Here is a 17074-nt window from a genome sequence, read left to right as displayed (position 1 = left end):
ATATTCACCAAAGATTTAAAGAAGGTGAATATAAGCAGGTTATATGTATTCTAATCATAGCTGGCTGGCTATTATTTCCAGGGCAATGAGAATTTTTCTGGAAACCACAACTTAAAATATTTGAAAATGCAGGAAATTTGCCAACTTATTCTTCAGAATGCCAGTGAGGTAATCCTACAATTGGTTGTGAGTGTGACTTAGAATCTGAGTAGAGGAAATAGCTGTTGAGGGCAGGATGCTTGTGTATGTATTGGGGGTAGGTATGGTGGTATTTAGAGTATTAACACGTCTTAATACTTTCAAAAATGGTAAAGGATGGCTATGGAAATTAAAAAAAAAATACAAAGTTGTCCAAAAATATACATTACTCATTCTACAAATACTGATAGAATACTTACCATGTACAAAACAAAAATAGGATATTGAGTCATCTCAGTATGTGTGAAGGGATACTTTTGGCTCTTACAAAAATGGCTACTAATTTACCCTCAATATCTGTCCTCCTCCTTCAGTGTAGCAAATGCTTTTGGCATCCCACCCAGAATTTCTTCACCAGTTGTACTCATCCTCTAGCTGCTGTGGGTACTAGCTGGTCAAGGCTCATACCTGCACCCTTTTCTTGATAATCACCTTGGTATGATAAGAACCACTTGGATAGAGATACCTGTGACTTCCAGGCTTGCTTCAATGTGGGATTAAACTCTGATGCAATTTATGCACCACAGCTCCCTGTGGGAACAGGCTGAAGCTAGACTTGAAAACACATCTCTGCATGGCTTCTTCCCTGCAGGTTTTTTTCTGAGAACACTCTCTTCATAGCTCACTTGCACAAGAATCCCTGTCTTAGGCTTTTCTCTTAGGAAAATCAATTTAAAATCCTTAAAAATAGTAGTATTTTTATCAGGCACATGGGTATTACTAACAAAAACTACATACCCAAGCCATCACTGCAGCTTGGTGTAATTAAGTGAACAAGTTCTGGCCTATGAATGTAAGTAGAAGTGACATAAGTAATCTCTGGGACTTGTTGTTAAAGGTGGGAAGGATCATGTGCTTTGTGAGCTTATAATAGGATAGATATGATGGACGGAGTTTCATCTTGGGAAAATAAGGATGAAGACTATACCCTATAGAGGGCAGAATCCTGAGGCCTAGATAATTAGGCGGCCAATATATCCGCTCTGAAATGCTTGCATTTGGACTTTTTCTTGACAAAGTTCTCTCGTGTTTAAGCCACTGTTATTTCTAAGATTCTTGTTATGCACAAAGCCACTCCCAAACTGTGACAACTAATCAAAAGATTTTACTCTGTTCAGATCTCAGTGATCATATATATATAACAAGGGATGCAAAGATGCAAAGTTACACCTTTGCCCTTAAGATGATCTAAGGGAAAGACTAATAAGCAGACCATCAGAGAACCTAGAAAGTTCCGCCAAACTCCTTCCTTTATTTATTGAAATGCTCTATGGGAGACCAGTGATGGGGTAACTTTATTTACATGTTTCCGCATCTAATAGCTTAAAGTATAGGCAATTTTATTTCTCAGAGCTTGAGTTGTTTTGGTAAAAATGTTTAGGTTTGTATTGAAAAGCATTAAGATAGGCTTCTTGCTGTCTCTTTTACTTATTTCCCATAGCAACATCCAATGAAGCTCAAAATATATCCAATCAAGTGTCATCTCTCATGATTTTTTCTTCCAAAAATGACCTTGAATCTGTTTTATTTTCTTTGCCATTTCTACCATTAATACTCTAAACGTAGGGCCCCCGTTGCCTTATGCCTCATTTATTGTAAAAACTACTTGTCTGTTTTCCATTTTCCAATTTCTCTAGTTTCATAGAATTGCTGTTAAGGTACTTCCAGGAAAACTGCTTTCAGTTTTCCATTCCCTGCCAGATATTTCTTGGCGGTTAGCATTTTTTACCATTATTTACAGTCATCCTTCTATCAACTACAGAAAGCCAATTGTCTAACAACACTGATCTACTTTCTTTATCAGGAATATATCGTGGCTTTTTCTTTGTTAATAACAACACTTGCTACTGTTGGCATTGCTGTTTGCCATTTGCAAGGCATTTTCTAGTTCAGGGGTCAGCAAACTATGACCCACAGCCCAAATCTGTCCCACCACCTGTTTTTGTAAATAAAGTTTTATTGAAACACAGCCATGTCCACTCATTTATATCTTGTGTATGGATATTGCCTGGCTATTACAACATAGTTGAGTAGTTGTAATAGAGACTACATGGCTTGAAAAATCTAAAATTTTTTACAATTTTACTTTATTTTATTTATTTATTTTTTGAGATGGAGTCTCACTCTGTTGCCCAGGCTGGAGTGCAGTGGTGCGATCTCGCTCACTGCAAGCTCTGACTCCCAGGTTCACGCCATTCTCCTAAGCCTCAGCCTCCTGAGTAGCTGGGACAACAGGCACATGCCACCACGCCCAGTTAATTTTTTATATTTTTAGTAGAGACGGGGTTTTACCCTGTTCGCCATGATGGTCTCGATCTTCTGACCTCGTGATCCGCCCACCTCGGACTCCCAAAGTGTACAATATTACTGTTTATAGAAAAAGTCTGCCAATTCCTGTTTTCATTCACTATTTAATTTTTCTTGTTGTAGTCCCCCTGAAAGCTTTCTAACAGAAATCTTTCCCAATTACAATTTCCTTACCCATGAGTTTAGTCTTCAAACTACTGCTCAAATCACAAGTCCTTCACAGGCTCTTTAACCAGCCCCTTTTTGTCTTCTCTACATTCAATGAGATTTTTACTCATTTTTTTACTTTATGACCATACACAAAATTAGATTTAGAAAGACCCTTGAATAATCTTAACTTCCTATTCTGTTTCACTGATCTCAAATAAGTGATTACTTTATCACTTATCCCAAATTTTGCTGATCAGCAGCTACTACTTTATGAAGCCTATTCAATTTCTCTTCACTAAATGCATCAATATTAGCAGTTAACATTTTATTTTTTTGGAGAATAGTTTTTTTTTTTTTTTACAAATAAAGAACAAATAGTAATAATTACAGTAATAAACCCATATAGCCACCAATAAAGTCCTATTGGGTTATAAGTGACTTGTTTGCCTGGCATATGTTGTTTGTAATTTTTAAAATTCCCTTATTATAATTACCAACTATGTCATGTCCTAGATTTTTAGTAATGTTCGTGAAATATGATAAATATACATGTTATATTAATGGTTGAAAAGGGCCTATAGTGAATCATTTGACCTAAAATGGAAAAAATAAAAAGACTAAATAAAATCTCAAATTGGACGTTATGTACCTAATTGCTTTACAAATGTATCTTTTTCAGTAGCCTATCTACTCCACATTAATTTGATACTTTTTGAAGAAAATTCATAAGTCTCTGTCTGCCTTGAACATGACACAATTGATTTCAAAGTGTTCTCAAACCTGTCTTTCCTATAGGACTTGGTAAGATTAGACAAAGTTTTTCATAATCCAGTGATCTAAGAAACTACCCTATCATCACTCCAGCAGAATTTATTTCACCTTCTTAGTTTAAAAAAAAAAAAAAAAAAAAAAGGCTGTTTTGTTGAAGACATGTATCTCCTAGATGGTTAAAAAAATCGGTAAATCAAATAGACAATTCACACAGTTCTTGGCTTTTAATTCCATCAATTGAATTTGTTGTTTTCGAAAAGAGTACAACCCAGAAATATAGCAATTTGGCTAATTATTGCTCTGTTAAAAATAGTTTGATCCATTAGAAAATGCCTTCATGTCTCAGACATGGAAATATGGCTTAAACTTCAATGCCATCTCCAAGAATCATCAGAGTTATTCAACTGAAAAATCTCGTTGAAACCTATTATGGCAAGAAACTTGTCTCTACCAAAAGAACTACAGAAAGTACCTGATGTGCAGTTTTATGATTTAAATATATTATCCATAAGAGACTCTGCATCTGGACTTGAAATCTTATTTTAAAGACTTTCACTTGTATATGACTTTTATTTTATTTTTTTAGGACTGGATTATGTAGGTTTAATTGCATTTTTTATAATCTATAAATTATAGCTGATATTCTCAAGGGTATACTATGGTTTCAATTAAGACAGAGAGTTTAAAAATTAGGAAACCGAGATTGTGAAACTACACTAGATCCTTGGAACACATATGCACATGATCATTGAAATTACTGGGTAGGATATAAAACATTTATATGGACTTTGATTGCTCTGAACAAATTATGAAGCCTCCTTAGGGCATAAATGTTTAAGGCTTTCTAAAATAATGCTGACATTATATATCCTTTGATTCAAGAATGACTTGATTTTTAGATAATAATTACATAAAAATCATAAATATTAAAAGTATACTATATTATACAGATTTTTTTAAATTACTTAAATTGTTTATACTACAGTTGTAGCAGTTACTTGTGTGGGTCTATCAGATCTAGTTTTTATTTCCACCAGGTGACAGTAAAGGTATATTCTGTCCAAAGACAGATAATTGTCATCTGAAATACCAGAAATTATGATTTAGGACAAGCCATTCATAATTTGTGTTAGTTTCAGACAAGAGATGTCATAAGAAAAATGATTATTTTATTTTCTCATGGAAAATGATAGGAATCAGAAAATTGTGTAATTTTGTCTATAGCAGTGTTTTCCACAAGGTATTCTAAGGAACACTAACCTCAGTCACTCAATATTTTTTTCAATAAATATGTATTGAGTGCTTTCTTGTTGACAAACACCTCATATTGATCCTTAGGGGAAAAAACGTCTGTGGTAATATGTTTGGAATACAATGCATACTCCACCATCCAGAGAAAGAAGCTAAGAAAGTCTATGAGGCAGACTCTAAGATTCTTAGCTGGGAGGGCAAAACTCATTTAAGAATCTTTGGTACATTGTCCTCCAGCATCCTGACTTGAACAGCAAAGTAGAGGGGCATCTTTCCTGAAGATATTTATGGGTATGGCTTCTGCTTCATGAAGTAGATTACAACTTTACACATGGAAGCTTCATAACATTTTAAGGAACCATACTACCTTACACTAAAAGGGATAAAGTTCAAATTGCAAAGAGGCTAGGGCCATTAATTTTATATGGAAAGGAAGAGCAGAGACCCAAGAATCTCAGAGAACCATTTCCAGTAAGCAGAACTGAGCCCTAATTAAGAAGTGGGAGTTGAACAATAAGAGCACCTGGACACATGGAGGGGAACATCACACACCGGGGTCTGTTGGGGGGTAGGGGGCTAGGGGAGGGATAGCATTAGGAGAAATACCTAATGTAGATGACAAGTTGATGGGTGCAGCAAACCACCGTGGCACATGTATACCTATGTAACAAACCTGAATATTCTACACATGTATCCCAGAACTTAAAGTATAATAAAAAAATAAAATTAAAGTATATTTACTCACCTTGGGGAAATAAAAGAGAAACTGGTGCAATATATCCAGCTGAATTTTAGAATTGTCATGGGCCAGTGACTGCTCTGTATCTCCTATCCCCAGCCCCCATTTCAAATGGGGATATTTAGTTTAGTTATGCTATCCCTGTCTCACGATTTATGTTGGCTATGCGAGGGCCAAATTATATAACTTTTTAGTTCACAGAGTTTTGGATGAAGAGCAGCCACACCTGAGCAGTTGTATTCAGGGAACTAAGCATGAAGAACCTCATTCACACTCAGAGCTGACTTGGATAGTAAGATCATTGACTTCTAACCTAATCCTGATGCCACAGAAAGATATGACTTTGGATGTTTTAGGAATGGGGTCACAATATTTTGCATTTATAAGGACATGAATTACAGTATTAAGGGTCAAAAGGCTGACTCTTAAGACTGTTACTTTGGTGGCCCTACCAATGAACCACAACTCAAAGTCCTTGTAAAGTCTTCTCCTATATTATCTCAAAACTTGGCTCAGTAAGCATGACTCAAGGAGATGCTTGATAAGTAGTTATACGTTCTGAGTTGCCATGAAAAAATCACTTGATAGAAAGATAAATGGAAAAAGTACATGGAGAGAAAGGCCCTCAGAAATAATAGAGAAACAGGCTCAGCAAACCCTGTATTGCAGTGGACTCCAGCCACAAGTGACCACAGGCAAGATCACAGGAAGAACCACCTAGCTGAGTCCAGCCCACATTGCAGAATCATGTGCAAATAAAATGGTTATTGTTTCAAGGCACTGAGTTTTAGAATGCTTTCCCTCCAGAATAGGTAGAAGAAACAATTGTTTTTGAAGCAATTACAGGAAAGATAGAAAGTAAACATAAACTGGATTTTCTTCAAGAAATAAATATGTATTATTCAGGTAGGCAACGAAAATATTGAATTTCAAATGAAGGAACAAAGTGAAAAAATGATAAGAATTCATGCCTTAATCTGTGAAGAGCAGACGGGATAGTGAGAACACGACATGTTGCCATGCCATTCTTCAAGTTCTGAGGTCTTTCTCAGAGGTATTTCTTCCATCTTTCAGAGACTTCTTGTGCTTGTTTGCCGTTACATACAGACTTTTTAGTTGTCAGAAGGAAGACTTAAGAGTAACGGGGCTACTCTATCTTGGCAGAATTCCACTGAATTCTAAACTATTTTCATAGTATCTATAGCAATTTATTACACATTTATTTTCTCTTAGGTAAACTACTTGAAAGTAAAAGCTTTTCTTTAAATCTTATTAAACCCAGCATTAGTATAGAATGAGTGAATAAATGGATTTTCTTTAAGTACTTTTTGATAGATGCTTACTTAATATGTTCTTTCAATGAGAAAAAAGAGTTACATAGTCCTGAAAGGAAAAATCAAGACTTGGGCAAATGAACTACATACTAGATATAACACATTACAAATATGTCATTTGAAAAAAACATGTTTTTAAAATGGTAACACACAAAAATCAATCACATTTTCACATAGTAACAATGTACATGTTGAAACCAAAATTAAACAGAAGATATCATTTACAAACATTCCAAAGAAAATGAAGTACTTAGCTAAAATTTTAACAAAATGTTTGCAGGATTTGTATGCTGATGAAAGAAACCAAAGGAGGAAATCCTAAATAAATGGAGGCACATATTGTATTCACAGATAGTGAGACCCAAAATGGTATCCTCAAATTGATCCATAGGCTTAATGAAATTGCCATCAAAAATTCTAGTAAGGATTTTTGTGGACATAGATAAAGTTATGCTAAAATTTACATGGAAAATAATAGGCACTACAATAGCTAAACACAATCTTTAAAAAGACATATAAAGTAGGAGAACTCACTCTAGTTGATATTTTTGCCACCAGATAGCTATACTAATCAATACAGATTGGTATTGGCCGAGGGATAGAAAAAGGTATGGAATAAATAACATAGAAATTAACCCACAAAAATATGCTCAATGGATTTTGAATAAAGATGCAAAAGTAATTCAATGGAGGAAGCATAGCCTTTTCAATAAACAGTGCTGGGACAATTGGACATCCATCCCCATAAAACTAAGCCTTAACCTAAGTAAACATCAGTCCTGAAATAAATATTAATTCAAAATTAAGACTTCATGATGAAAATGCCAAAAGCAATTGCAACAAAAGCAAAAATTGACAAATGGGATCTAAAGAGATTTTGCACAGTGAAAGAAACTATCATCAGAGCGAACAGACAACCTAAGGAATGGGAGAAAATTTTTGCAATCTATCCATTTGACAAAGGTCTAATATCGAGTCTACAAGGAACTTAAACAAACGTATGAGGAAAAAAAACTCCATTAAAAAGTGGTCAAAAGATATGAATAGACACTTCTCAAAAGAAGACATTTAAGTGCCCAAGAAACATAGGAAAAAAGGTTCAACATTACTGATCGTTAGAGAAATGCAAATCAAAACCACAGTGAGATACCATCTCACACCAGTCAGAATGGCGATTATTAAAAAGTCAAGAAACAACAGATGCTGGCGAGGTTGCAGAAAAAAAGGAATGCTTTTACACTGTGGGTAGGAATGTAAATTAGTTCAACCATTGTGGCAGACAGTGTGGCAATTCCTCAAAGATAAAGAAACAGAAACATCATTCGATGCAGCAATCCCATTACTGGGCATATTCCCAAATGAATATAAACCATTCTATTATAAACATAAATGCATGAATATGTTCATTGCAGCACTAGTCACAATAGCAAAAACATGGAATCAACCCAAATGCCCATCAATGATAGACTGGATAAAGAAAATGTGGTACATATACACCATGGAATACTACGCTGCCATAAAGAAGAATGAGCTCATGTCCTTTGCAGGGACATGGATAGAGCTGGAAGCCAGTATCCTCAGTAAAGTAATGCAGGAACCGAAAACCAAATTCCACATATTCTCACTTATAAGTAGGAACTGAACGATGAGAACACATCAACACAGGAGGGGAACAACACATACTGGGGCCTGCTGGCACTGGGCAGGTGGGCTGGGGGAGGGATAGCATCAGGAAAAATAGCCGATGCGTGCTGGACTTAATACCTAGTTGGTGGGTTGCTAGGGGCAGCAAACCACCATGGCACACGTTTACCTATGTAACAAATCTACACATCCTGCACAGGTACCCCGAGACTTAAAATAAATAAATGCATACATACAAATAAAAAGAAAATAAGCATTTTTTCAAAAAAAATATTAATTCAAAATTAATTACAGACTTAAATGTAAAATGTAAAGCAACTGAATTTTTAAACACATTTTTAAATCTTAAAAATAAAAAATAAAACAAGGAAAAATCTTCAGGACTTAGCACTTGGCAGAATTTTTCGACTTCACACCAAAAGCATGGTCCATAACTGGAAAAATTCACAAATTGAACCTTATCATAATTAAAAACTTCTGCTTTGCAAAAGACCCTGTTAGAAGGATGAAAAGATAACCTGCAGGCCATCAGAAAATATTGGCAAACTACATCTCCAAAAAGAATTAATATTTAGAACATACAAATAATTCTCAAACTTCAATGAAGAGAACATAAATAATTACATTATAAAATGTACAAAAATATGGACATTTTACTGATGAGAAGAGAGATGGCAAATCAACACATGATTAGCCATTAGGAAAATGCAAATTAAGATCACAGTGAGTTATCACAATATGCGTACCAGAATGGCTACAATTAAAAGTAGTGACAACTGCGAACGCTGCAAGGATGTGGAGAGATCATACACTGCTGGTGGGAACATCAGATGGTACAGCTACTTTGAAAAATAGTTTGATACGTTCTTATAAAACTAAGCATAAAACTACCATTCAATCCATATTCACTCTTGTACATTTAGTCCAGAGACATAAACTTATATTCACCAAAAATTGAATACGAATGTTCATAGAAGTTTCCTTTTTAATATCCCCAAACTGGAAGTAATAGAGATGCCTTTCAACAAGTGAATAAATATTGTGGTAGTTCATACCATGGAATACTACACAGCAAAAAAAAAAAAAAAAGGCATGAACTATGGATATGTACAACACTTGGATGGATTTCAAAGGAATTATGCTGAGTGAAAAATCCAATTCCATAAGGTTCTATACTGTATGATTTCATTAATATTGCATTAATAAATTAACAAAACTATAAATATAAAGGATAGATTAGTGGGTGACAGGGGTTTGGGATTGGAGTTGGGTAGAGATGGATGTAGCTATAAAAGAACAATAGGAGGGGCCCTTGAGGTGATGGCATTGCTCTGTGTCTTGACTGTATCAATGTCAATATCCCGATTATGATACTGTACCACAGTTTCACAAAATGCTACCACCGAGTAAATCTGGGTATGGGATCTCTCTATGTTATGTCTTGCAACTGAATATGAACCTGCAATTATCTCAAAAATAAAATTTTAATTAAAAATAGGGTGCTAAATAACTAAGCATGCTACCATTTGGGGGGCACTGGAATGCTTCCACATGTACCAGCTAGCTTTGCATATGAAACTGCTAATAGTGCATAACTATGAAAAGGGGAATTAAAAAGTTGGAGGTCAAGAATATGGAACTATTCTTTTATTTTATTTTATTTTTAAGAGACAAGGCCTTGCTCTGTTGCCCAGGCAGAAGTGCAGTGGTGTGATCATAGCTCACTGCAGCCTCAAATTCCTGGGCTCAAGAAATCCTCCCACCTTATCCTCCTGAGTAGCTAGGACTACAGGTGCACACCACCACACCAGGCTAATTTTTAAAAAGTTTTATTTTTGTAGACACGAGGTCTATGTTATGCAGGCTGGTCTCGAACTCCTGGCCTCGAACAATTCACCTGCCTCGGCCTCCCCAAGTGCTGGGGTTACAGGTATGAGCCACCACATCTGGCCACCAAATTTTTATTATTTTAAAAGTAAGCTTGTTTTTATAAGTGGCCATAAAAGAAGACAAAATAAATTGTTACATAGCTTTCCTTCATTCACTTTTTCATGTAAAAAGGAAAAATATAAATTTGAGTAAACTGAGTAAAGAGTCAAGAAGTATGGAGTAAAGAACTGTGTGGTATTATTCTGTCCAAAATAGATATTAAGAGAAGGAAATAATAAAGTTCTTGTTCATTATAATGATAGTATACTTACGTGTTTCCATTATGTATGCCATTTCATTGCATATATTCAAGTGTAAATGGAAATTAGTTTTATATGAAAAGCTTGATAAAAAATTTCATTGACAAGTTAATACACAGAATATTGATCAGAAACACTAGAACTTAGAATGGATGCTAACATTTTCAAGGCTCTAAAATTCTTTTCAAGTGAATTATTTAAAAACTAATGGTGACAGTTTAGTGGCCTGATAGCTAGCAATATGCCAAAATGTCAGTGACTCAACTGACAGCCCCTGAGCTCCTCTCACATCAACACCAAGCCACGCTATTTCAAATGCCGTTTGTAAAGACTTTTGAGTACCCCTTTCCAAACTGGACAAGGAAGATGCAACAACACTCGCTTCAAATCGATTGGCATATTTGAATTTCACTGACAAAAGTATCTCTTCCCGCAGTTTATCCCTTTCTCTAGATGGCCACTTGACACACATAAAGTTTAAAGTATTTGTCTTTTAGTTTCACCTTTTATTAAAATGTAGACATATGAACATATGGCAAATGTCAACATTTTGGAAACTTTTCAATCTTTCATTCATTATTGCAACTGGAAATTCAGAGGATTTTTTTTTTTTTTTTAGACAGAGTTTTGCTCTTGTTACCAGTGCAATGGCGCGATCTCGGCTTACTGCAACTTCTGCCTCGCAGGTTCAAGTGATTCTCCTGCCTCAGCCTCCCGCGTAGGTGGGATTACAGGCATGCGCCACCACACCCGGCTAATTTTGTATTTTTAGGAGAGACGGGGTGTCTCCATGTTGGTCAGGCTGGTCTCAAACTCCTGACCTCAGGTGATCCACCCACCTCGGCCTCCCAAAGTGCTGCGATTACAGGCACGACCCACCATACCCGGCCCTTCCAGAGGCATTTTAATGTAATTTCTCAGAGTACTGGATCACAGTGTATATTTAAATACATCAGACAATTGCAACCTCAGTGTTTGCAAAATTCAGATTACTATGTGAAAACATCGTTATTTTTCCATCAATAATGAGTGACGAAATGTAGTGTTGTACTATGGACATCCAACTCAATTCTAATGTCAGATAAATGAGGACACGCATTTGCTTATCTTGAAGAATCACCTTACCACATGCATGAACAATCAGAAATAATGATTATTTAAAAGAAACATAGCAGATATGAAATTACAATCTAATAACTATTGGTCAAATGGGAACAGCTAGTCCAAACAGGATTCTTTAACTGTACTAGTATGACAATTATTGACCTGTACCCCTACAAAACCTCTACTTTTATTAAGAGTTATGTTTAATCATAAAAGGATTAGTAAACCCTAAGAGAAAGAAGAAGAGTTGCCAAAGGAATGATGCATTTGTTTGTTTATTTATTTTTGAGATGGAGTCTCACAATGTAGCCCAGGCTAGAGTACAGTGGTGTGATCTTGGCTCACTAATTTTTTGGATTTTTAGTAGAGATGGGTTTTTGCTATGTTGGCCAGGCTGGTCTCTAACTCCTGGTCTCAAGTGATCTGCCCTACTTTGCCTCCCAAAGTTCTGGAATTACAGGCATGAGCCACCGCGCCTGGCCAGATGTATTTGTTCTTTTAAAATCCATTAGGCATTTTCCCGAAACACAACTCTTTACTGATATTCATTTATATTTTCCAACATTAACATAAAATATATTGTCAGTGTTAGAAAGATACATTTCTGTTTAACTTTTATGCAACTTGACCTATTTCAATGTCCTAGCACACCTGTAGCCATGACTCAGCTTACAGGTAATTCTTACAGATGACAGTGAGAGGGAGGCATGATATTCATGACAGAGGAGTGTCAGCTGCTGATCAGGATTTCAGAAGTGGTAAATTTTTATTTGAAAAAGATACTAGGTGATTCTGAGACTTTCTCTGAGTTTGGGAATCAGCTACTTTAGATTCTTCTTTATTTCTCTGAATAAGCCCAAATACAGAAAACCAAATAAATTTAAACACACCTTCTATATGACTATACCCAGCTTTGCTAATGTTCTAATAGTCCAATGACATACACGACCATTCACGAAGGGTGTGATACACAATCCATGGGGGGCTAAATGCTTAAACTGAGGTTTTTAACTGCTAATGTGTTACATGGACACTGCTTCAATGCATTATCACTAAACAAAGTGCATATGCCTCTTCTAGAAGCTGACAAAGATGTGTAGATGTATGGTGAGTATCCTTGGAACTGAATGTTATTAACTTTGGTATAGGCCCTGAAAGACTTGGGAACATTTTTGTATTGATCTAAAAGTTTTGGTTAGCAAAACAATCTGGAACACAATCTTCATATTCTCTAACATGGTAATGCTTTCTTCCTCTCCCTGTGCACATACACACGTTACCTAAATCATCTTTGCAAATGTGTGTGAACCAGAAGTATCCATGCTCTATCTGTCTGTGAAGGGCAATAACAAAATGTTACAACTCATTTAGCAAGAAACTATGCATCCATTCTGCAAGTCTTTGCTTACATTTTATTTGCACCATTTTACTTCCTCTATAAATTTTATTTCATAGTTTTTAGTAATTCCTGGTAACATAAGTAGCTACCCAGATGGTATCTCTTTTCTCCATAAGCTAGAAATAATGTCTAATATAAATTCCAATCCCATCTTTTTATGATTTTGATTCTAAATTTTAGAAAGCAGCAACACATGCAAATATTGAGACAACGGCTTTAGGCAAAAGAGATAGCAGCAAAATTTAAGTATGAGAAAGCAGCCTGTGATTTCATTGATTCAGCAGTAATATAATTAAAGGGATACCTGATGACACAGGCATAGAGACCGCTGTCCTGTAGCAATGTTGGCCGGAACCAAATGGAGTCTTCTTCTTTGCTCATTCTACTTCCATCAAAGGCTATTGGCTCTTCAAAGTCTCCAGGACCAGAACTTTTGTACCACATCAAACTGAGTCCAGCACTTTGGGCAAGGGAGTAATTTGCTCTGATATAACCATAAAAGAGTGCACATTTGATTCGAACAGGCTCTCCCACCAAAACTTGATATTTCTTGATATCGATAGACCAATCAGTGCATCCATCAGCTATAGTAAAAAAAAGAGAGAGAGAAAGAGAGGAAAAACATTAGAGGGAAAAAAATAAGCAATTAGATTATTCATTCATCCAACAAATATTTACTGAGCATCCATATTGCGTCAGGTTTAATTCTAGGCACACAGCACATAGCAATGAATCAAACTGAGAATGGCCCTGCAAAGTAGTAGATTCTGCTAAAAAACAATGTATTCTTCACTTACTCTGCTTCTGCTGTTATTTATTATTAGTTTATACCAGTGTGCTGGTTATTGATTTATTGCCTCTTAGTTCTAAACGTACCTTTCTGCCTGCTCGGTAAAAATAGATCTGGGCCTTTGAGATATGTTTTTCTTTACTAGCTGGCACTGAAGCTTGGTGGAGAGAGGGCACTGGTGAGACATTTCAGGAAGAAAGGGATTTGCTTCCTATTTTCAGTGTGCTCACTTGGCAAGCTCTTGCAGTGTGCAAGGCTTCTTCAGCACCTGGCTCCGACAGTGCTTGGCAACCAGCAGCTTGGCGATGTTTCCCAGGTACCTTAGAGGAAGGGTCTCTGTTAACTTGCAGACGACAGATTTCTGACAAGTTCTGCTAGTATAGCAACTTAGCGATTTCTGCCATTTGGTAAGCTATGGTTGTACCTTCCGAATAAAGTGCGGATCTCTGCTCTGGGGATGAAAACATAGGGACTTTTTCTTAGGTGTGCTATCTCAGCCCCAGGGCTAAATGTAGCCATTCCTCTATTCTTTAGGGTTCTCTTTTGCTATAGACTGAATGTTTGTGCCCTCCTCTGAAAATCCATGTGCTGAAGCCTTAACCCTCAATATGACACTAAGTGGAGATGAGGCCTTTCTTTGGGAGGTAATTAGGGTTAGATGGGGAGCGTCATGAGAAGGAGACTCTTGATGGGATTAGTGCCCTTATAAGAAGAGACACCAGAGAGCTTTCTCTTTCACTCCATCGTGATTACAAAAAAAGAGATCATGTGAGCACACTGCAAGAACGTAGCCATTTGAAAGCCAGAAACCAAATTGGCTGTACCTTGATCATGGACTTCCCAGTCACCAGAACCATGAGAAATAAAAATCTTTTGTTTAAGCTACTCAGCTTATAGTATTTTGTTATGGCAGCCGGAGCAAACTAATACATCTTTCTTTTACGATAGCCAATCCCTTCATTACTATAATACCCTGTTACATTTAATAATTATTTTTATAAACTTTCACTGTTCAAATGACTGTGTTTTTTCTCTGACTGGACCCAAACTCATACAATTGAGAATAAACATTTTACAGCCAAACAATATAGAAATCAATAAAAGTGAGTTGAGCTCTGGTAGTGTTTTTTTCACAGCCAGAGACAGAGGTAAACAGTCACTTTGCTCTGACTTCTGGGAGAATCGGAGAAGTGTACACAAGAAACCATGTTGGGAAATGGGGAGGATGGGGGTGAGGTGTGATTGGGTTTTCTGTGTTTTCTGTAGGTACTATCTTCCAAATGACATCTTGACACCATTTTTAGATCACCCCTCTCCCTGCACACACATACAAAACAACAGGTTCCCACAGGGCATCAACACTATCATCATCACGGAGAAGTTGTGAATTTACTGTTTAGAAGAGGGCAGTTGCCCAACACTTAGCAAGAAAATCAATTGGGCATTACTCAGAGTATATAAATGTTGAGCAAAAGGGCAAAGACTGAGAAAACAGGACCTCTGACAGCAATAACATTTGAGTACTGCAAGCAGGGTTAAACTCACTACAAATTAAAAAGAGGGCAATCTAACAGCTCTGAGAAAAGGATAAATAATACAGTATTCAAGAGAAGAAAAATGATCGAGATGAAAAGGAGGATGTATATTACAGCAAGGAAGACACATAATAACATGTGGAATTAATTATCCAATTTATTATCTTTAAATTATATCTAACATCTAATAAACACTTAACGATGTGTCAGGAGTTTATAAACTTTCATTTACTATTCACAGAAATATCAACTGAGGCGTTTGAACTTGCTCTTCCCTCGGCCTGGAACATTTTTCGCCAACCAACAGCATGGCTTTCTCTTTCTTTCTTGCCACATATCACCTCCTCAGAGAGGCCTTTCGCCTTTCCATCCTGGTCACTTGATCCAGAGTATGCCTTGATATTTTTTTCACGAGACCTACTGCTATTTGATGTTATATTATATATCTACCTTGCTTTCTGTCTCCCCAGTTGAATGTAAATCCCTTGAGAGCAGGGATGTTGTCCTTTTCACTTCCCTTTTTAGCCACAGTGCCTAGAACTGTGCCTGCTAACCGGCTTAGGATACATTTACTAAATGAATAAATGAATGAATGCTTGAATAAATAAGCAAAATAAACACTTGAATTACCAAGTTATACAGCTGAAGAAACTCCATGTCAGCTAATAAGGGTGAGTGCTGGGTTCTCACCCAGATTTATCTGAACCTAGAATTAATTCTCCCTACTGTCACATATTGTTTATTAATAAATGTGTCAATTTCATAGCCTTCTTTGATTTAGTTAATTTCAATTACCAAATTTGGGTTTAAAATTTTTACAAAAGGGCTGTATGGAGGTACTATCTAGAGTAAATATGCTGCAAGCTTGGTGGGCATCATCAATGTCTGAGTCATTGTCATAATACCTGTCAATGACTACTGTAGAGCTGACATACCATGTTAAACAGGATGAAAAAACTACATAGAGATGTCCAAGTTATATAATTGCATATGATATTTATCGAAACAGTTTTGTATATTTTCCCATTACATAAAATGAATCCTAGGTGGTAATTTTTTAAACAGTTATAATTTTGATTGTAAGTTTAAAAATATTTTGTTTTACCACTATGTAAATTACAATAGAATCAAGTTAATATAACTGACTATCTGTCATGGAGGGTATCACTGCTATTGAAAAAGGTTGAAATACCTTCAAGTTTGGAGTCTATAAACCGGATGATAAAATTATTCGAGTCTCAGAAGATTTGTAGTATAAAGCAAAACGCTTGAAGGTAAGCAAAAAGATTTAGTCTAGAAAGTTTTAAAAAGTTAGTAACAAATTAGATCAAGAGACTAGAGAGAGAGTTGTGCTGAGAATGCATACAGACATTAATACACACTTTCAGAATATGCTTTCTGAGAAAACGTTGGAAGAAAATCACAAATATTACTGAAAATTACTCTTATTCCATACTTAAATATTAGTCAGGAAAAAAGTTTCATACGGTTCAATGTCATGTGCCAAAGAAAAGTTAGAGGCAAAATGAAGAAATGGCATTACTTGGTGTTCATTTCAATATGGAAACAGATGGAGGATCTATGGCTTAGGAGGTTTTACTACCATAAAACTAAATGCATGCTGTTCAAAAATAAACAAGTTAAAATGGTTCAATAATTCCTG

At 36.0% G+C, this 17074-nt stretch overlaps 1 protein-coding gene across 1 annotated transcript in view; it reads right to left on the bottom strand.

The window, feature by feature from the left end:
- The window catches only part of IL1RAPL1 (interleukin 1 receptor accessory protein like 1), a 717019-nt gene extending 703355 nt beyond the window's left edge, over positions 1-13664 (bottom strand). Inside the window, exon 1 of the mRNA XM_030934238.1 lies at positions 13391-13664. Coding sequence (XP_030790098.1) covers positions 13391-13530 — 140 coding nt within the window. The 5' untranslated portion in view covers positions 13531-13664. The remainder of the gene's footprint in view (positions 1-13390) is intronic.
- Positions 13665-17074: the final 3410 nt, after the last annotated feature.

Source organism: Rhinopithecus roxellana, chromosome 7 (genome assembly GCF_007565055.1).
Source record: "Rhinopithecus roxellana isolate Shanxi Qingling chromosome 7, ASM756505v1, whole genome shotgun sequence".
Lineage (NCBI taxonomy): Eukaryota > Metazoa > Chordata > Mammalia > Primates > Cercopithecidae > Rhinopithecus > Rhinopithecus roxellana.
The sequence above is the reverse complement of the archived record's forward strand: the minus strand, read 5'-3'. Positions and strand labels throughout refer to the sequence as shown.